At 35.0% G+C, this 21,208-nt stretch overlaps 4 protein-coding genes across 5 annotated transcripts; 1 reads left to right on the top strand and 3 right to left on the bottom strand.

Moving 5' to 3' along the window:
• Nucleotides 1-34: 34 nt before the first annotated feature.
• acad8 (acyl-CoA dehydrogenase family, member 8) lies at nt 35-4,251 on the bottom strand. Its single transcript, XM_084127409.1, has 11 exons — nt 4,038-4,251; nt 3,164-3,264; nt 2,910-3,079; nt 2,597-2,706; nt 2,125-2,201; nt 1,911-2,048; nt 1,620-1,755; nt 1,419-1,516; nt 1,184-1,336; nt 995-1,097; nt 35-650 (listed from the first exon to the last, which is right to left on the bottom strand). Exons 1-11 carry the CDS (start codon nt 4,153-4,155, stop codon nt 595-597), a joined length of 1,260 nt encoding a protein of 419 aa, XP_083983535.1. The 5' UTR covers nt 4,156-4,251; the 3' UTR covers nt 35-594.
• Nucleotides 4,252-4,405: 154 nt separating this feature from the next.
• On the top strand, nt 4,406-6,517 carry thyn1 (thymocyte nuclear protein 1). Of its 2 annotated transcripts, none has more exons than XM_084127412.1 (7): nt 4,406-4,543; nt 4,637-4,830; nt 5,433-5,501; nt 5,578-5,670; nt 5,760-5,855; nt 5,949-6,087; nt 6,396-6,517. In XM_084127412.1, the coding sequence occupies exons 1-7, from the start codon at nt 4,495-4,497 to the stop codon at nt 6,440-6,442; spliced, it is 687 nt and encodes a 228-aa protein (XP_083983538.1). In that variant the 5' UTR covers nt 4,406-4,494; the 3' UTR covers nt 6,443-6,517. The 2 variants fall into 2 exon arrangements, with proteins under 2 accessions (XP_083983538.1, XP_083983537.1); XM_084127411.1 differs by having other exon boundaries at nt 5,937-6,087.
• A 63-nt stretch (nt 6,518-6,580) lies between these two features.
• Nucleotides 6,581-11,052, bottom strand: vps26b (VPS26, retromer complex component B). The gene is made up of 6 exons (XM_084127410.1): nt 10,523-11,052; nt 10,285-10,441; nt 9,911-10,075; nt 8,056-8,231; nt 7,772-7,914; nt 6,581-7,685 (listed from the first exon to the last, which is right to left on the bottom strand). The coding sequence occupies exons 1-6, from the start codon at nt 10,743-10,745 to the stop codon at nt 7,554-7,556; spliced, it is 996 nt and encodes a 331-aa protein (XP_083983536.1). The 5' UTR covers nt 10,746-11,052; the 3' UTR covers nt 6,581-7,553.
• A 1,744-nt stretch (nt 11,053-12,796) lies between these two features.
• On the bottom strand, nt 12,797-21,000 carry jam3a (junctional adhesion molecule 3a). Its single transcript, XM_084127101.1, has 9 exons — nt 20,825-21,000; nt 17,815-17,883; nt 17,618-17,731; nt 17,361-17,513; nt 15,526-15,728; nt 14,776-14,875; nt 14,389-14,518; nt 14,204-14,255; nt 12,797-13,862 (listed from the first exon to the last, which is right to left on the bottom strand). The coding sequence occupies exons 1-9, from the start codon at nt 20,871-20,873 to the stop codon at nt 13,827-13,829; spliced, it is 906 nt and encodes a 301-aa protein (XP_083983227.1). The 5' UTR covers nt 20,874-21,000; the 3' UTR covers nt 12,797-13,826.
• Nucleotides 21,001-21,208: the final 208 nt, after the last annotated feature.

The raw sequence follows: 21,208 nt of genomic DNA, 5'->3' as shown, positions 1-21,208 counted from the left end.
CACTAAAAGATTTTCAGGTGAAACCCAAACAGCCTTTGTGGAAAGCTTCATCAAAACAATTTTATTTCACAGGAAGCACAAGACAGTTTAATAGAAGATACAACAGTCATTTTAAAAATTACATGAGGATCATATTTCTATACTCTGTAATGAGGACAAACATTATAAAGCCACAGTTGAATTGTTATTTGATGACCTGTGCTTTGAAAATGATCTCACAAAGAAAGCTGTCTGTGATAAAAAGTATTGAATATTGAATATATTATTGAATATCTGATATCCATTTGTACATAAATTGACAAATTGTCACAATTATGATTTCAAGTAGTGTTTCAGTAACTTTTGTAAATGTAACCTGCCAGAATTTTTACCCTAAACAAACTTAATTTCTCAGTGTGTTATTATAATAAACACTGTAATCTGGATTTACTAATTCATGTGTTTAAGGCATAAACTTTCTGAACTTTCCACATAAAATACAGTCGACAGCTCATAATTAAAATCAACAGATACTGGAGTGTGAAAGATCAGTAATCTCCATAGTCACATGTAGGATATACAGTCCTGTATATAAATCCATTCCATTCATGAACATCATGATTCAGTGAGCAAACTTCTCGCAATGATCATCCTCATCACTTCATTTGTACCTAAACAAAAGAAAAAAACAATGTTAAATGAAAAGTGATCACGAAAATAATACTGCATTCCTCCCAACCCCATATAGAACAATAATAAATTATATTAATAAATTAAAAATTGTATTATTTAAAGAAAGATTTATATGTATTAGTATGCAATATTAATATATACATTACAACTAATTATGAGTACTACTAAATGATAACACTTTATTTTACAGTGTCCTTGTTACACATGTAGTATACATGTATTACATGCAACCAAACAATAATACAAACTCTAACCCTATGGAAAGTACATGTAGTTAAATGATATTATTCAGTTACTTTTTTTTAAATAAAAAAGTCATTACCCTCTAATATCTGATGTACTCTAATGTCTCTGACATACTGCTGCACTGCATAGTCCTTTAGGTAACCATAACCTCCATGTATCTGTAAGGCCTGGTTACATATCTAAAAGAGAGGATCACAAAAAGACTTATTTACGTATTTGTGTTACAACAGCACTCAGGTGACGAGCAATGTGTGTGTACACTTACTGAAAAACATTCATCTGTCACGAAGAGCTTGGCCATTGAGCAGAGAGAGACCGCGTCCGGTCGGCCGTCCTGCAGAGCCAACGCCGCCTGACGCACCAGCAGCCGAGAGGCGACCAGCTTAGTGGCCATCTCAGCCAGCTTAAACTGCAGGAACTGAACACGGGCAACCATTACACCTTCCTATTTATGACTGAGACCTATTCGAAAGATCAGTGCTAGATAGATCAGCTGGTACCTGGCTGTTCGATAGTGTTTCTCCAAACTGTTTACGCACACACATGTGATCTCGAGCCAGAAGCACAGATGCATGAGCTGCTCCAAGAGAGCAAGAAGCTGTGGGTACAAGAGCACTTGCATTAAACAGTCACCAAAAAAAAAGGCTTAAAATAAATAGGATATCAAAAAGGTTTCAAATCAAAGTTATGAAACAATTCACCAATATTAATTCTGCCTCCATTTAGGCCTTTCATGGCAATGCTGAAGCCCTCCCCCTCTGCTCCAAGCCGATTGGTCACTGGGACAGCGCAGTCCTCAAATATCACGGCTCTGGTTGGCTGGGAGTTCCATCCTACCTGCAGTTTATAAATAAATAACTAAATTCTGCCACCTGCTGGACAACCTTTAACACTCTTTTGAAAGTCACTGGGTTTAAATAAAACGTTTTTTTTTTTTACTCGTCCAGGACCGAGTTTGGACACCCATGGTTTAGGCTGACAACGTCCATTACCTTCTTCTCTTTTTTGCCAAAGCTGAGTCCAGGGGTTTCTTTTTCAACCACCAGGCAGGAGATCCCCTTAGGTCCCTTCCCACCTGTCCTGCACATGACCACGTACACATCTGTGTCTCCACCTCCACTGATGAACGCCTGACGGGAGACATGGAAAACTGTTGGGAAGCTGCATGGAGATCTTTGTCAATGTCTCAATCATTTCTCCATGTACCTTGGTGCCATTCAGAATATAATGATCTCCTTTGAGCTTCGCACTGGTTAAAAGAGAAGCAGCATCACTCCCGCTACCTGGAAAGAAAAGAAAAAAAGGTTAAAAATATGACATCAATATATATACTATAGTATATATGTAAAGATGTAAATTTTCCTAGGCTGGACATCACTTTTGGTGTATGTGTATAGATTAATTTTTTTAGTAATTTTCATGTGCTTTTGCCATTTTTATTATTATTATTCTCTATTATTTTTTATTATATATATATATATATATATATATATATATATATATAATCTTTAGTAATTTTAGTACTAAAAACATAATTTCAGTTAGTTGCAAAGGCAACATTTTTAGGTTTTTCATCTGATATTTATTTTTCATTTAATTTTGAATTAAGTCATTCTGGTTAAGGATAACACTGATATAGCCCACAAAGGAATACAGGATTTTTTTATTTTGAACTTACCAGGTTCTGTGAGACAGTAGGAGGCAAATTTCTGCATAGAGCAGAGATCAGGACAGTATTTCTCCCTCTGCTCCTTGTTTCCAAATGTGTCTATCATCCAGGCGCACATGCTAAACACAACCCATAAACACTATGTAAAGCCCAATGAACCACAAAGAAGAAGGAAAACAAGATGCAAGCACATGTGCTACTTTATATAAAAATAAATTTGTTCCTACATTATGTATTATTACGAGGCAAAAACGACTTTAAAGTATTTTATAAGTAAGCTAGTAGGGACATTTATAGCGCGTGTGTGGCAGGGCAGACTCACTTGTGAATACTGATATAAGCGGTAGTGCTGACACAGCCTGTGGATAAAGCCTCAAATATGATAGAGGTGTCCAGACGAGACAGTCCAGAGCCCCCAACATCAGGGTTCACGTAAATCCCACCAAATCCCAGCTGGGCGGCTTTCTTCATGGCATCCACGGGGAATATTTCCTAAGTGAAAATATGAATTGTGTTTAAATGTACAGTAAGGTTTCAGCGTGATGTATAAACAATATTTTCAGATGTTCAAGTTACCTTTTGGTCCCACTCCGCCATATGTGGTGCCATCTCGTTGGCGGCAAAGTCAAATGCCACCTTCTGAAACTCTTTCTGTTCATCTGAGAGACCTATAGAGGCTGTGGAAGTAATGCAGTGTGTGCATTTATACAGCATATATACAGTATTATATATATATATATAGTACGTGTGTAATTGTTAATTGTGTAGTTTATGTACTATTAGCATCTGTTGTAATGAGATACATGATCAGCACGGATCAAAGGAAACGGCGTCTGATGTGAGCCAATCAACTGCGCTCGACACCCACCCCCAAATATGATTGGTTGAGCGCATTAAAAGCAATCTAATGGCGATCGAACTTTTTAAATTTGCATTTATCTGCTATTCAAATTTTATAACATAGCTAAATATAATAAACAAAATTGTGTACATTTTACATATTACTGTACAATTTCAGTAAACTGTCAATGTTGAAACTCCAGGAACATTGACGTTTAATGAAGCATTATATTGACTCAACAAGCCTGCACAACTGAGTTTACTAAACCAAAAAAAAAAAAAGTAAACTAAAATGAAATTTTAATGCATTATACAATCAGACAGGTATAGACAGACCCCCTTTTCAAACTTTCAATCTGTGACTCCATCTCAACAGAAAAATTAGGCCATCGACAGAGGTTCAAAATCAAACATTTGCACCAAATTTGACATATAATCAAAAAAGAGATTAAACTGATTAAAATCTACATTAGATCTTACTAGTTCAATAAAAAGTATTTAAAACATACAGTACATCCACTCTAGCAGTCCTAAATGACTGACTGTTTCTGTGGTTGTCTCTCAAGAAACATTGTTATTATTATCACGGTCTTTCAATAATTTGACTTACGATCAATGCACGCTGCTATTCCTCTTCTCTGTACACTGTTAAATATTAAACTGTGACTTCTACCGATGTTATATATGCCCAATCGGACACCTCTTACGAGTGCCCTAGCCGCCGCCATGTTGGTTCAGTGACGCGTCCAATCGCCGCGGTGATGATGGGTAATGAAGTTCTAAACAGACTGGACTTGTAGTTCAACTTCAACAGATAGCTTCATGTGGATCATGTATGCGCAGCATTAACGCAATTTTAGGTACAATTTAGAAAGTTATTAAATTTAAGTTGCAATCAGTTTTAATAGTTATTAAGGATCTATTTTTACCCCGCATTCCGAGTTGGGGTTTAAATAAAAGCAGACTAAATCCCAACAGAGTTATGATTCTCCAGACCGCATGCGATCTGCAAGGGCGCTGTTTTATCACGAGTGCTTGTGTTTCCTCGCTCGCTTTGCAAGTGAAACATGCCACCCAAGAAAACAACACGAAGCAGCGCCAAATCTAATAAACACAGTAAGTAATCTACTTAATGTAAGGGTTGCATCGTTTTATAGTTTTATGCGAGACAAGTCATCACTTTAAATAATTAATTGCTTCTTGTTTAAGCTGATGCAGACGCCCAACACAATAAGGAGTCTGATGATGTTGCACAACTCAAAACTGGCAAAAGAAAAAGGTCAGCAGCAGTAAAAAATGATGTGGAGAAAAATAAAAATGATGACGCATGCAAAGCATCATACAACCACTGGCTGATGAAGTCTGAACCTGAGAGTCGAATTGAAAATGGAGTGGACGTGAAGGTAAATCTCTCATTATTATTATTATTATTATTATTATTAAGTTAACTCCAACAATAACAATACAACATTGCAGAGAACTACAGAAATCTTGACTTTCCTATCATAATTATGAGATTAAAAGGTCATAATTTGAGATAAAATCTCGACTTTTAACTTATAATTATGACCATTTCGACTTTCTATCAAAAATATGATTTAGGATGTTATATTTTGACGTTTGATGCCATAATTAGGGCATATGACTTATCTCATTATGACTTAATATCTAATTTCTACTTTTTATGTCGGTTCTAAACATGATACTGATCTCAAAATACAGCACTCTTTACAATGCCATACATATTGTTGCATTGTGACCATGATTGTGACATACGATATTGTGAAAAAATATGTTTTCCTATGTGGTGGAAGTGTACAATAATTTAGAAAATAAATAAAATAAATCAGTAATGAGGGATATTTTAAAAGTCTTTTTTTGATTGGAAGAGAATTTTGATAGATTTTTTAAGTGATGTTAATAGGTGAATGTAAACCTAATTAAATAACTGTGAAGTGAAGTGGTGCTAGCCTATAACATAACATCTTGTCAACTCCAACTACAGTTTGGAATTGAGGACCTAAAAGCGCTTCCCAATCAAACGGGATGCTGGGATGGAGTGAGGAATTATCAGGTAGACTGATTTAACATTATGTTTATCAAGAAGCACATGCAGAACGATCACTTATGCTGAAGACTTTTCCCCTCAGGCACGTAATTTCATGAGAGATATGAAGGTGGGCCAGCAGGCTTTCTTTTACCACAGTAACTGCAAAGAGCCAGGTATCGCTGGCCTCATGAAGGTGAGTCACCACTTCAATGGAAGCTTAACATTTTTACCACATACATAATAACAGTGAGTGAGAACCATTTTATGAATTATTTCTTACAGGTCGTAAAGGAGGCTTATGTAGACCATACGCAGTTTGATAAGAAAGATGTTCATTACGACCCCTCCAGCAAAGCAGACAACCCTAAATGGAGTATGGTGTGTCTTTACATAAACCACAAAAAGACATAATATTTCTATTTTTGCCATCAAAACTGACCACTGATTAACCCGGTATAGGTGGATGTTCAGTTTGAAAGGATGGCCAAGCGTTTCATCTCTCTGGCTGAGCTGAAGAAATATCACTTGCAACATAAAGCTAAGGGTGGCCCTCTGAAAGATATGGCCCTCTTCACCAGGGCCAGACTATCAGTTCAGCCCCTCACTGCAGGTTACTTATATTTAATACACACCAAACCAGCTCATTTATTATGCATAAGTAAAACACTGCATATTCTCATTTTCATGTAGTGTAGCATTTGTTTAAAATGTGATTATAAATGTAAAATATATTTAATTGTAACAATTAAAAAATAACAATATAATAATCTTAAATATAACTTTTAGCTAAATATAAATTATATATACCGGTATATTAAATCCACATATATTTCCAGCTGTTCAAATATATGTATTTGTAAAAAGTAGCTTTAATATAATTGTTAGCTTATAATTAATGTAGTTTTGTTTTATTTTCAGAGGAATTTGACTTTGTCCTGAGTTTGGAGAATGAAGATCCAATATGAAGATCGTCATGAAAGTGTTTTCTCCCATGTGCTCAAATGAGTAAATAAAACATTCCAAGTATTTTGTTATTAAAATATTTGTGCTTTTGCCTCCTTCAGACCACTTCATAATACAGATTTCACTTCAGTTTTGAGAAGTCAGTTATCACAGTTTATTTTAATTTTGAAGAAAAAAAAGGGAAATCATCTTGAATGCAGAGGTTAGTAAATTTTATTACAATAGGGCTGATCAAATGAGGCTTTTGCAGAAGTATTTTTTTTTTTCATGGTTAATAGTCATACCTTATTACCTGAACAGCTAATATGCCATTAAACACATATTTAGTAATAGAATAACATACACATGTAAGAATAGAAAAGTCACTTTAAAAATGCGTAGCAAACAATCACATAAAGAATTTTCTCTATTCCAGCATTTAAATGCACTGTTGAGAATACTGGCACTGTGCTGCCGTCATGATAATTGATTCATTTTAATAGGAAATAAACACTTAAGATGACAGATCAAAAGATATTTCGACAATAAAAATATTCATGAAAAAGACAAAAGGCATTGCCTTGCATAAGTTAGTTGACAAGATGTTCCCTTGTTACACATTTCTATGGAGGTCTTCATTCGTAAAACCCTAAATGACAGAATAATACTGTGCAGAACTCTATGAAAAGTACATGAAGCGCTAGATTTATAACACAAAAGCTCACAGTAAATCTCATTTTGGGCTCGATTAACAGCACAAAGTATAGAAGCTAGATTCTGACTTTTCAGTGCACTAGACTTGAGAAAAATTTGAGCATAACAAGAGGAATGTATTGAGGCTCACAAATAGAACGAAAACAGTGGCCGACACGTGAAAAGATCGTTTCTGGCATTTCAAAACGGTTGGTCACTATTGTGTAAAGAAAACGTACGCAGTATTGGAAAGAGAAATAAAAAAATAATTTTGTAATCTATACACATTTAAGTAGTTAGACTGCTTTTTACAAGCTTGATTCTCATTTTTGTTCTCAGCAAACGTCACCTGTCACATTAATTCCTTCAAGACTTATAAAACATTATTTGGACGTAACGAGGTTCGTTTGAACTGTTGAGGGCACGTACATCGTCTTGTGTTTAGTTATTCTCCTCTTTGGCTTGTGCTGATGCAGTTTCAGTGTATGATCCTTCGAACCTCTGGGAGGCAATGGTGGCCTGTTGGGACATACTTCTCCTCACAATATCTCCTTTCCTCCAGAGTGTGATCTCCTATTGGGAATTAAATCATATTTAACTTATACTTCAAGACGGATGGAAGAAATATGTAATATGTTCCATTATGTGTAATCCCGGACCTGTTGTTTGAAGTATCGTCGCTCTTCTTCATCTATAAGCACTAGGTTCAGGTAGTAACGCACAGAGAACTTCTTGTTGACGTCCCTCATGGTGGGGGTCATCTCATATCCAGCGAGAAATAAGCGGATGGGGATCGACTCACCTGGAAAGAATAACGGAGCAAAGCCATAACCTTGTTAAGCGTGTATGAAAATAATACATTTGATAAAAGTGTTAGAATAGAAGCCACAAAAGATGACTATATATTATCATAATGTAATACAGATCAAGACTTTGGCTTTACCTCTCACCGGTGCCCCATCCATGATCTCATATTTGGCGATGGTGTCATTTTCGTGGTACACACTGGGTCCTGTTCCAGTCGTTTCCCGTTTTATTATATCGATTTCCATGTGCTTAATCTTTATCCTCACTAGAAGGAAGTAAATCTTTCCTACGATAACATCCCTCAGATGGTACCTAAACAGGACAGATTTGGAAAATGGAACTGGAACAGACTGTAACAAAAATAACTCATTTCTGTACTTATTTATTAAATAAAAGACGAAATGATATTTTGAATAAAAATAGCCCCTTTATGACAATATTCTTTTGCATTGAGACTTAAGCATACATTACAAGCTTAATTTGAATCTTTATTTATTTATTAAAGGAGCCGTATGTAAGATTGTGGCCAAAACTGGTACTGCAATCACTTTCAAATTACTGTAGAGCGGTGTATCCCCTCCCCCTCCCCCCTGACTCGAGGTTGCCAGATATGCTGCAGATATATCCAGCACAAACGTTTGTAGCTGCAGCTGTGGTAACTAGAGCAGAGCTGGCAACCCGGATGCCGAAACACTACTGACTTCGTGATTGGTAGATAGGTGGAGGGTGGTGCATCAGGCCAAAACACAAGATGACAACATCAACATCAGTTGAGGGCTGCAACTTCACTTTTTAAATGACAATATCCTGGCCGGACTACTGTTGTCAGTGACATAAGTATTTGAAATGAACATGATTTCTTAATGTCTAGTGACATATCAGGGCCATTTTATGATTAATTGAAATACATTTCTTACATACAGCTCCTTTAAGCACATATTACAAGCTTTATTTTTATCCTCTCGTGCTTTTGACACAAAATTTTAAACTTGGTTTTTTAGAATTTTTTACTTCATCAGACTGGTACAAAACTTAGTAAAGGTTTTAGCATGTGCTATGCGAACAAAATAATCATGGACAAAAAGGTTAAATGGTCCTGAAAAAAATTGTCACGCTTGTAATTTTCACAGTCAAAAATGACGCATTGGAAATGAATGGGAGATGAATTGTATCTAGTGGAAACGTTTGGTACTGCGCACAAACAAATTCTTACTGAAAGCTCATTTTCTGAGATATCAACCTCAAATTTGGAGCAAAACTTGTTTAGATTTATGGCTTTGGTTTTCTCATAGTTTTAGAGTAAAACATGTTTTGCAAAATATATATTTCATAATTTTGTTGTGCATTTTTCATTATACCGGTAATAAATTTTAGCTTCTATTACTTTTTTCACTTCAGCAATAATCTGCCATGTGTCTTCTTTAAAAAGAGACCAAACTTAAGTCTGCTCCAAAGCATTCAAGATTTGCGACAGTTTAAGTAATTAAATGTTCAAGTCTATGCTCAAAAAGTGATTAACACGTAATAAATGGATCATAACTATTCCATAAATATAATTTAGTACCATCAAATCCCCTAAAAATACAAAATATTAAATAAACAAATTATCGAACTAAAATGTTATTGAAACAATTGAATATGTTTGACTGCCACACGAGCAGCACCAGAGGGTTAATTACTTGACAAAATATAATAATAAAAAAAAGAACAAAATATAATTATATTATGAAGCTCATATATTATTATTTTACAAAATACAAAATTCTATTGTAAATTATATCATAAAATGTGCTATATATAATATAAAGCATTGTGCAAGCTTGCTTTTCAATGTTTTAAAAAATATATAATTATTAAAATTACACACACACACACACACACACACACATATATATATTTATTAACATAATTAACCCCTAAAAATGTTTATATATATATATAAACATTTTTAGGGGTTACTTATGTTAATGTTATTCAGCATGGAAACTTACTTGGATTTGTTGTATTCAAACTCAATATGGAGACAATCTTCAATTCCAACTTCCATCTTGATGGAGGAGTTGAGCTCTGGGTATGAGGACAGCGTCTGCACTACAATATCCATCTCTTTACTGATATCATTGAGTCTTCTGCTGATTGTCGCTCGCAGAAAGTATCTAAACAGAACCAAGAAATTCGAGTATATTCTGTTCCTCCAAAAAGTACACTACACACTGTACATATACGATTCATACTGTTGTAATGTATGAATATTGTAATATTTCCCCAAATGTTCTGTGTTTACAGTTTCACTCCAAGCTCCAGTTTCACCAAAGGGTTTCTGATAGATTAGTAACTTTAGAAAAGAAGCAATTCATAGATTTACCTTAGTTTGACATTCTGGCCAGTGTAAGATTCATAGGGCTTTTCCACATGGGTGAACTCAAAGTCAAAGGTCTGAGACTGTGAAAGCTCACCAGGTCGAGCAAGATCCTTCACTAGTGACACAAACTCATGGTGGTTCCCTCTGTCATAGTACAGCTCTGTGAATCACAGGACAAGTTGACATAATGTATAACACTAGGACTGTTTCTAAACGTCCATTCACAGACCGACAAACTCACCAATCTGCCCGACAAACTCGATTTTGATCCCATAGTGCTCCAGCCTCTTTCCAGGAGTTTTGAGAGTCACGTTAACTTTCCCATTTACAGTCTCACCGTCATAGAATAGGAAATATTTGTCCTTTTTCCCATCTTCAGTTTTGTGCTCAGCTTTCTTCCTGGTCTCGGCGTCATTCAACACGATGTCGATGTCGGCGGTCTGTCCGAAGCCGAAGAAGCTCATGTCTGATGGACGTTTGCTGTCACTGCTGTTCGATCATAGATCACCTGATTGATTGACAGCCGCGCTCAGCTACAGGTGGCTGTGCGATTCTCTATCGCTCTGATACCTTTTACCAAGTAACCTTCAAAAACAAGTGCATGCGCTATTTGGTTGTTTAATATTCGCGATTAAATCGAAATATCAATATTTTGAGCTCGAAACCAGACGCATATTTCTGCCTGATTCGATTATAGTAGCTAAATTCACGCAGGACAAGCAATGAGGAAGGATATTTGGCCATAAAACAACTCCCGCACTTCCTGGCGGTTCCTCTAGGTGTCATTTCAAAATAAAAGTTTGGATTTATTTCAGAATAAAAGTTTTTTAATAGCAGTTCTGAGATTGGGAAACAAGAAGGATGAGATTAATTAGTATAAGTTTTTCTTTATTATTAAATAACAATAATAAAAGGGAACTGATTACATGACCACATGAACTGTATACATACATGGTCACTTCCTTTAACTGTACCTGAGAATATTATAATCTAAGCATTATATAATGGATTAAGTATTGATAGTACAATAGTGTAGTGGCATAGAGAATTAAACATCTCAGTGATAATGCTATTCAAATGGAATTTCATCTCTAATAATGTTTTCATTTCACATCACACAAACCACACTTTACAAAATAACTGGACAACAGTTTAACATGTGACAATTTTTCTTATAATACACTGCAAAAAAAAAAATCTGGTAACACTTTACAATAAGGTTCATTAGTTAACTACATTAGTTAACATAACTAAAAATGAACTGCACTTATACAGCATTTGTTCATCTTTGTTAATGTTAATTTCAACATTTACTAATACTTTATTAAAATCTTGTTAACATTAGGTAATGCACTGTGAACTAACATGAACAAACAATAAACAGCTTTATTTTCATTAACTAACATTAACAAAGATTAACAAAAACAGTAGTAAATGTATTGCTCATTGTTAGTTCATGTTAGTTAATACATTTACTAATGTTTAATAAAGGAACCTTATTGTAAAGTGTTACCAAAAATCTTAATCAGTATTTCTTGTTTTACATTAAAAAAATATCTAAACATACTTAAAACAATATGAATTTACTTGACAAGCAAAACTGTGCAAGACTTGTTTTCCTGAATTTTGATTATTTTTATTTCGCAATTTGCAAATAATTCTTGGCTTTTTTTATGCATAAACTTGCGATTCATGTTTCAAACAAGAAAATACATTTTGCCTATGACAATAAAAAAAAACATTTTAAAAATACTGGTTAAGAAAATTATTATTATTATTTTTGCAGTGTAACTTTAAATAGTAAGGATATACATTCAACATCTAACCATTGCTGGAATGTCAGATATTTCATTCTATGTTATTTTTTTTTTTATAGTAAATTCAAATACAGAATTATTTGGAAACATGTGGCTGAGTATCACCTGGGTTTATTATTGACCGCGCAACTACACCAAATCAGATTCTGTCTGCCCATTGACTGGCACCCAATAGTATGAATAGGTAAACAATTGTAGAATACTGTGCTTTAAAAAAACAACAACAAAAAACAGGTACATTGAAATGTTTTGCCATCAAACACTTTGAATAATTCTATAGGAGATACTGTCATTACATTTGTTTACATATTGGAATATACAGTATCTGGCACCAATCAGTTCTGATAGGACAGGTAAATTTGCATAGGCATATCCATTATATTTGCCTATTCATTAAATTAGACTCTTTTATTAAATTCAGCTGCATCACATATAAAGTACAATGACAGAACCCAGGCTCTCTTTTTCATTTGTTTTTCTATAAACGGTTGTTTTTGACAGTGGGACATGCCATGAGGAAGACTATATATTGTCATAGTGCGTCAAATTACTTACAAAAAGTGGAAGAAAGATGAAAATAATGAGTTTATTTCTTGTTCATCAAGCTAAGTTCCACTGCGAGTATTTAAAAACAAAGTAAATTTGATGGTCCAATTGCTACATTTTAAAAATCAAAATCCAAGGATAGACAATGTTGATTGCTTCCACAATCATTTTTATTCATGTGACACGGCCCACAGTCTATCTAACTACTACTCTAAGAAGTGAACTACGATGTATGCAGATATTATAAATAGATTAAAACAAAAACACAAAAAAAGTAAAAAAACCTGGACAATATGTCCAAAACGTATAAAACAATTATAAAGTATTGAAGGTCACTTAAACACAGAAATGGCACTCTGAAAAAAACACAAGTGCATAATCTGTATCTAGAGGAATATTTTAAAAATGAAACCAAGTAAATGAATCATCTTTCACGACTAAGTCTACTGACTTCACGGAGATGTTTGGTCAAATCTCAAACTAAAATGCTACAAATGTATAGTTCATGAACTAAATAACTACTACTAAAACACTAACACATAAAATCCTCTTATCAAAAGTGACCCAGATAAAACAGTCTTGGCATGGCATTGTACACATTTACACTGACAGGGTTCTTCACATAGTCACACGCTATATTTCCAGTGGGAAATAAAATATTTACCTTGAAGACGCATAAATTCTTGCACTGGTATTTTGTGTTGACTACTCTGGGGCAAAAATACAGCAGCACCTGGATGCAATTTAGGCCTTGCTACCATAACAAAAAAATAATAATAATTAGCCTCATTTCAAGTCTGTCACTGACATTCAAAAATTCACAAGTATTTGGAAAGACTCAACAAACTCATCTTTAAGTTCAGTCCTTTTTGATTCATTGAAACAATGATTTTTTTACTTGACAAGATGCATGTAGAAGCTATAAATCTGATCAGTTGAAAATGTAATTTTTATATATAAACTGTGGAGTTTTAAGTAAAACTGTGTTCGATTCCTGTTTGTTTAAATCAAAAGGATGGGAGTAAAAACTCCCTGTTTAACACAGTAGTTTTCGTTTTTGTAATAACTTTGGCAAGCCATGAAGCTCAAGTCGCACCTCTGCATAAAATGCACAGTTTGACAGTTCAGAGGTCGGCTCACAAGGCCTTCACGGCTGAAGCGCTCGTCTCCTCATCTTTGATTTTATATGACAAAGGAGGACTTGTGGCGGAAATGTCCCTGAGAAAAAACAGTGATAGGAAAAACAGTGAGCAAACAAAGGATTTGTAGTTAAAATCCAGTCGAATATTTTTTTCCATGCAGAGATTTTACCGAGGGATTATTTTGAGGATTGCACTAATACCACTTTGAGCTTTGCTTCCATTAATAAAAACAAAATATCTGCAGTGAGAGAAACGCTGCAGTGTAATCTGAGAAGATAAACCACCAAATCTTGGATGATATTCCATCCATCCTTGTAAGAACACTGCAAAGTGTTGAGTACAGCCTCTAAACATGCACTAATGCATGAAAATGATATCTGTAGTGATTTATTATGTCACAAATCCACAAGGACTCACCTCATCTGGACTGGTGTAGTCCATCCTATTGTCATGTTGGGGTACTTTGTAACTGTATGAAACAGAGCATTGTAATCTTAGCAAAAGTGTATGAAATGCCAGATCAAATCAGATGACGCATGATCTTTCTAGTGCACTTATGGTGATGCTGGTGCATTCATTTTGTGGTTATGGGTTTTACTCACTTGGTTTCCCTGTGATCCTTGCAGGAACATAAGCCACTTTTCGAAATTTGACAGATTCCCACAATGACAAAGAAAAATGCTGCCACTCCACCTAACACCTTCAGGAAAATCCCCACAATGTCCACATCATCTAGAAAGAAATCATGTGTTTGAATAGCTCACCCAAAAAAATACTAGCAATATATTCAATGTCTTCTGCTAATTATTAACTATTTTTTATACTTCTATATTTTATATACACTTGGTGTTTTTGGGAGCTTGATAGATATAGTCAAAATGAACTGTCAGTGTATGGAAAAGAGATGTATTGTGAATAAATAATTATACTATTAAAAGCTCAATCACTAGTGCAACTACTGACCAGCATATTTAAAGGGCCACACTTACACACTTCCATGGGCTGTGGACTGCATTTTGACCACCCTGCCTCATTTCTGGCCTGGCAATAATATTCACCCGCATCATCTTTTTTCACCGACCGGAATTTCTGTGGATCAAACGTAAGTCATATAATTAGCAAAACCACAGTTAATGTAAAAACAAGTAAAATACAACATAATTGTAAAAAAAATAAAAAAAATTGATGATTGGCCATAAAAAAAACATCAACGACATGTTACCCTAAGCCTCTTGTATTTATTGAAAAAATATTTTATTTTTATTATTTTATTTAAAGCCAATGTTTTTTTCAGTATTAAATGACTTTCTCCTACCCCAGTTTGGTGCTTTAAGAAAATCAGCCTGTAAATGACTAACATTCATTTTAAGTTTATTTAAAAGCTCATGACTTGAGAAATCAAATTTGCCTTGACCTTTTGAAACATAAGAGGTCTTTATACTGTTAAAACATCCTGCAAGTTTCATAGCATAAAACGTCCTCCTCATTACAAACAAAGCATTTATTTAATCAAGCTCCAAAAAAGGCTCGTTTGGATACTGTGTGATCTGTAATGTCACACAGGCAAATAATTGGGGACTGGACTATCTGTTTTGAAGGGGAAGTGCTCCAGAAAACGATGTGAAATCAATCATTATATTTGCAATCCCTTTTGGTGGCACAGAGCGTAATCCAAGCCTCTGTTTTTGAAAAAGAAAATAGGAGGTGTTTTTGTTAGCATGATAGCACAAAACACGTACCAGCGAACCAGTCTCAGTGTTCATGGTGTATGTAGAATTGTAGAACTTGCTGCTGGTTTTTGGGTCCTCTGGCAGCTCCTCGTTGTTTTTGAACCACTGGTACTGTGACTGCGGAAAGCCTTCGTTCTCAATGCAGTGCAGTTCAGTGCTTGAACCCACTGTAACAGCCTCTGGCACACTACACCTGGGCATCACTGGCTTCACTGCAACACATCCACAGCAAAGCAGCAGCTTTTTTCCATTTTTCATTACTAAAACCCTTTTCCAAAACAAGAAATGGAAGAGACAATGTCTAAAAGTGGCAATGAAATGGTGGTAGCAGCAGCAGCAGATCTTTCACTAGAATCACTAACTTTCTGCCATTTTTTCTTGTTTTCTGCAATAATCCAAAAGCCAATGGAAAATCCTATTGGGGTTTTCTCTGGAGGAACCAGGGTTATGCTAACTTTTCGGTTGGCCTACAAATATACATCATCACTGCAGCACCCTATAGTGGCAAACATCAGAGTGAAATGGATTATCACAAAAAAGGCAAAAAATTAAAAATGTAGCGTGGGGACTTGAATCGGTTGTTGATTGGATTTTTTATGATGTGGCCAATGCTATCAAAAATGGAGGCAGATGAACATGAGCCTGCAGAGGTGGAGTTTAAGCGAACTAAATGATTGGAGAAGTCCTTCATATGGCAACTTAGATGTTTTCACCAGAAAAATCCAGTTATTTATTATCTATATTTTACCTCTTGGTCATATTTGTGCACTTATGGCAGCAACTTTAACCCCTTTAGGTTCACCTCACATTAAAACAACACACTCTTACTTGATCTGGACAAACTGAGTATCATTAGAAAGATTATAGATTCCAACTTCAATATTTGACCACTGTTTATGATAAAACTAGGTTGCAGTAAAGGTGATGATACACAGGGCAACTTTTTGAGCAATGTTGCTGTCAACGGGCAACCAGATGAGACACAGGGCCCACGACCGATCTAAATTATCCAGATAGAAATTTATTGCCCATTTTCAATGGGAAAGTGCCCAAGCAACAATCGCTCTGCAAGATTGCCCAGCAACATTGCTCAAAAAGTTGCCCTGTGTATCATCACCTTAACATTCATTTCTATATTTATGTCAGGAGTGCGAAATAATCAATCTGTAATTTTTCATATTTTTGAATAGAATATCAAAATGAATATGAATTTTCTCTCATCTGCTCCGGTTTATTTGTGTTTACATAGATTAGGGTTCTTTTGGTTCTAGGGACTTTTAGTTGTGCAGCACCAAAATGATGGAATTGTTTGATTTTTATGTTTGTGTTTTGTATTGCTTTGTATTTTATTGATTTGTTATTACGCTGTAAGGTGACCTTGAGTACCTTGAAAGGCGCCTATAAATAAAAGGTATTATTATATTATTATTATGAGGTAAAAAAAAAAACTAAGCATGGATGAATTGTTCACAATAAGATCTATAATATGCATTTAGAAAATAGTTTAGGTGAGTTTTCATTTCATGCCAACTTTAAATAAGGTTTAAGAGAGCTGCAGAACGAAAGCAGCATTCGCATTAAACATAACGCTGCATGGCATTAAATTCACTCTCAGCTTTATGTTCCAAACAGCAAGACCGCGATTATAATCGGAGACATTTTATTTGAATCCAGAAGAATCGTTTTAATCAGCTTAACGGATTCATCTTGCCTTCAAGTTCACTGAAACCTCTTTGTCCAGACAGTCCAATCATTGTTCTTATGTGGCACTTCAATGTAAAATCACTTAGAACTATATCCATGGATTAAAACTCGAATGTTGAGAGACTCTATTCCAACAGTACCTCTAACAGCGAGACTGATAAGTATTTCATCAAAGGGCTTCTGGTCGTCGATGGCCGCCACCTCACAGCGATACTGTGCTGTATCTGATCTGCTAGTGTTCAGGATCAGAAGGTTTGCAGGCTCTCTCAGCAAAGCCCTGTGCTCCAAGTCACCTGAGAACATAACGCAGCTTAGTTCAGTTTAACTTAGTTTACAGTAGGGTTAAATACTGTCAACAACTAAATTATGTCATTTTCTGAGAGAAGGAATATGTTACCTGAAATTTTATTTTGGAAATACACATAGCTGGGTACACCGTTTTTAATTTTCTTCCATTCAATTCTGGGATTGTTTGTAGAAATGGACTCTATCAAGCAGGTCAATTCAATCGCTTTAAAGAAACAAGATATGTATGATCAATTTATGCACACATTAATGATGTAATCTAATTAAACAGCATCATATGAGACTTACAATCAAATTCATTTGCCCACACAGATTTTTCAGTTGTTCGGAGTATTACAGCAAAAGCTGTACTGTTACCTGCAACAGAAAAAAAAAGTCTGTCAATAACTTTTTAAAAAAAAAACCCAGCTGCTAAAAATGTATAATAATCTTAATTATTATGTATTTCAAAGATAGTTGAGATGTCATCGAAGAAAAAAATCTTCTGAATTTCAACAAAGGGTGACTGACTTTCTGTGGATAATCTTTTCAACTTTTTGTAATGTTTATGGAAATCATAATGGAAGAATAAACTTTGTAAGTGTCTTGGGGAAAATGTACCCAGAGCTGAATAAATTTCTGTTAAAAATACATGGACAGATTTAGAAGAGCCTGTGTGTTTTTTCAGTGTCAATCTGTCCGCACCAACGCAAAAAAAAGACAGACAATGTGACATAATGAAAAGGCAACTATTTGGCAAAGCCTGACAGTCCCGATAGACATTGCTCATGAGAAAACAATTTGGGGTTTGGGGCATTTGCTATTTCTAGATGCATTTTCCACTTTCGTATAATCTCATGAAATCCACAGAGTGTATTTACAGTGATCCATATGTGATAATCTGAGGCTTTAGCATCAGATTAAAATCTTGCCATATGGACTTCTACAAAGCATGAGATAGTTACAAAAGCCAAACATCTGTGTTGTTTTATCATCACCTAGACTGTCGGCTCAAGGAATGTACTGTACATGCGCATGGGACAGTTCTGAATTCTGCCGCATTTAAAGAGGCACTTTATGGGAGACAAGAGCAAAGAATCATATTGCCACAGCTGGAGGACTTCAAGGTTTCCGGTGACGTCTCCAAGTCTGACTTTCCCATAGCATGATGCATCATGGTCTATTTTTACATCTGCTATTGACATTTCCTGATCAGACAAGCAACATTATCCACCACTGAGAAGCATTCGTGTTAGCAAGGTCCCTATTTACATCCAACAAAAGAATGTTTATGCATAAATATAAGATTATTTTTTTCAGCCAACAACTTTTAAGACTTGGAAAATCGAAGGAGGATGGAAGAGTAAGTGTATAAAACAAATCTACGCATTTTAAGATTCATTTAGTTTTGTTTTGATTGAATACACAGTATAATGCATATGTTGTGATATTTGTTTTGTTATCATAATGGGTTAATAAAAAAAATAAATCTATGCAAAATAGTCATAATCAATTCTGCATCTCCATTCTAAACAACATAACAAAAGCCCCCTTTATAATATTTGTGTTAATTATGAAGGTTGTTTTAATGGCATATTTTGTAGTTAATTACTTCAGCAAGACAATAGCTGATTGTTGTAGCATTTCAAATGACATACTGTATAGGCTAACTAACTGACACAAAAGCAACCTAAAAAGAGATGGGAAAATAAATAAGTGGGAGAGAAGGGGGTGGCGGTGTGATCTTTGACTTAAGACATTCTTTAACACATGACTGTTTACAAAAACTCTTCTCCACAGTTCTGACAGCACTTACTAATTTACAAAGACCCTGTCACTGGACAAAGTGAAATTAGGCTGAAGTTGAGCCCTTTTTACTTTCAAAAGAAGTAGTTTGATATTCAGGGCACTTTGGCCAACAGTTGCAGCTTTGAGAATTCAAAGAGCAGATGAATGTAGCTACACCTCTTCACGCATCACACATCTTACACAAAGGCACATTGTGCTGAGATGAAAATGAAAAGATCAGGTTGAGTCCCATCTAAAATGTGACCTGCAATACCTCAACAACATGCCAGCTACAGCAAAATAATTCAACAATAAATAATACAACAAAAGAAGTGTGCTTAAATGTACTGACTGTGCACTTGCAGTGCACTTCAAATCTTGGTTACACTTTATTTAAAGTGTCCCTGTAACTGTGTAATAATATATAAGTACTGAGTAATATTAATTAACTACATATATACCTACTATAGAGTTAGGGTTTGGTTTAGGGTTAGCTGCATGCAATTATGCCTAATTTGTAGTTATTACTATAGTAAATACATGTAACGTGTAACAAGGACACATTAAAATAAAGTGTTACCCAAATCTCATTTCATGTACTCAAAAGTACATTTTAAATCATTGTTTTAATAATCTTTTGTCGTGATTTAAACAGGTACACTTCGATGACATACTAACATATGTCTAACACTAAAGCTCATGTAAAGTACTTGTAGTGTTTATTCATTATTTAAATTTAAATGTACTAAAATGCAACTTCACAATTACAAATGTGTAATTAATTACAAATAAATGTAAATACATGACATACTATGACCTACATGTTTCAATAGAAATGAAATGAAATTTTAGTTCACCATAAATACTCGTCATTCGGTAAAATTACATATAAAGAGAAAGTCTTACTTAAGTATGTCAAAAAGCACTCTTACATTCAAATAATTGCATTTAATATACATTTAAACTATAATACATTTTAATTTAATTATAAGAACATGCTGTTGAGTATCTGAAAACATTTCATTCAGTTAGCACTTAATTGTTTTAAAGTAAGTAATTTCCATAAGAAGTACTCTTTATAAAAGTATGCTAAAGTGTACTTCTTTTCCCCTCTAAATTAGGCTATAAACACAAGATAATCACACACGAGAAGCATGCTGAGGAATACAAACTAGAGCTGTCTCAACACCTAGTGCGCTGCCTACATAAACAGCATTCTTGAACATGATGTTCATATTTGAACGCGCCCAAAAACGCTGTCAGAGGAGGCAGCTCATTGTGTTTTGAGATATATCCGTTGTATGTAATCCACTGCTGGGCGATATCAAACCAATTACTCCAATAGCGAATAAAATAGCCACCATACTAGAAGCCACGAGTTGTGTTTACACTAAAATTGAGCGTGGCGGTAAATGGCTACTAACGGTAGTAAAGAAGCAGCAGCGCGAGATGCCATCACACGGATTTACACGAACGCCTATTCAACAACAACTACTCACTCATTTACAGCAATTAAAGAAATATTACTCACACAGACAGGAAAAGAGCACCAAGAAAGGCGTTTGACGCCAGAACGCCATTTTGAGTCGATTATTTAACGTGCAAATTTAGCTTAGCTGTCCAGTCGAAGGGGTGGACAATCTGGAGGATGCTGGCTGCCGCTGATGAGTTTCCATAGCTACAAGGACATCTGAGCGGAAGAGAGAGGAGGGGCTGAGACAGCACGCGTGGACTTCCGGTTGACGATGAACATTGATCATGAAAACAGATATATGGATTAAATAAGAGAGGGTATTAAACATGTATTTACTCATGTCCCCTATGTCATTTAAAAAAAAATATATAATTAGCAGAAGGAGCATTTCTCGGATACTCGGTCTTATACATTGTTTTTTTTTTTTTTTTCAATAGATGG

The sequence above is a fragment of the Abramis brama genome (genome assembly GCF_963993115.1).
Source record: "Abramis brama genome assembly, chromosome: 10".
NCBI classification, from domain to species: domain Eukaryota; kingdom Metazoa; phylum Chordata; class Actinopteri; order Cypriniformes; family Leuciscidae; genus Abramis; species Abramis brama.
The sequence above is the reverse complement of the archived record's forward strand: the minus strand, read 5'-3'. Positions and strand labels throughout refer to the sequence as shown.

What these genes read in the sequence shown, in the direction of transcription:
- acad8 (XM_084127409.1), bottom strand. Translation starts at nt 4,155, where the DNA reads ATGGCGGCGGCTAGGGCACTCGTAAGAGGTGTCCGATTGGGCATATAT. An exon ending in TGGCGGAGTGGGACCAAAAG is followed by an intron (nt 3,080 to 3,163) that starts GTAACTTGAACA and finishes ATTTTCACTTAG; the next exon opens with GAAATATTCCCCGTGGATGC. An exon ending in AAACACTATCGAACAGCCAG is followed by an intron (nt 1,337 to 1,418) that starts GTACCAGCTGAT and finishes GCCCGTGTTCAG; the next exon opens with TTCCTGCAGTTTAAGCTGGC.
- vps26b (XM_084127410.1), bottom strand. Translation starts at nt 10,745, where the DNA reads ATGAGCTTCTTCGGCTTCGGACAGACCGCCGACATCGACATCGTGTTG. An exon ending in CGAGTTTGTCGGGCAGATTG is followed by an intron (nt 10,442 to 10,522) that starts GTGAGTTTGTCG and finishes TGTGATTCACAG; the next exon opens with AGCTGTACTATGACAGAGGG. An exon ending in GACGATACTTCAAACAACAG is followed by an intron (nt 7,686 to 7,771) that starts GTCCGGGATTAC and finishes AATTCCCAATAG; the next exon opens with GAGATCACACTCTGGAGGAA.
- thyn1 (XM_084127411.1), top strand. Translation starts at nt 4,495, where the DNA reads ATGCCACCCAAGAAAACAACACGAAGCAGCGCCAAATCTAATAAACAC. An exon ending in AAAATGGAGTGGACGTGAAG is followed by an intron (nt 4,831 to 5,432) that starts GTAAATCTCTCA and finishes CTCCAACTACAG; the next exon opens with TTTGGAATTGAGGACCTAAA. An exon ending in AGTTCAGCCCCTCACTGCAG is followed by an intron (nt 6,088 to 6,395) that starts GTTACTTATATT and finishes TTTTATTTTCAG; the next exon opens with AGGAATTTGACTTTGTCCTG.
- jam3a (XM_084127101.1), bottom strand. Translation starts at nt 20,873, where the DNA reads ATGGCGTTCTGGCGTCAAACGCCTTTCTTGGTGCTCTTTTCCTGTCTG. An exon ending in GGTGCTCTTTTCCTGTCTGT is followed by an intron (nt 17,884 to 20,824) that starts GTGAGTAATATT and finishes TTTCTGTTGCAG; the next exon opens with GTAACAGTACAGCTTTTGCT. An exon ending in AAGGATCACAGGGAAACCAA is followed by an intron (nt 14,256 to 14,388) that starts GTGAGTAAAACC and finishes TGTTTCATACAG; the next exon opens with TTACAAAGTACCCCAACATG.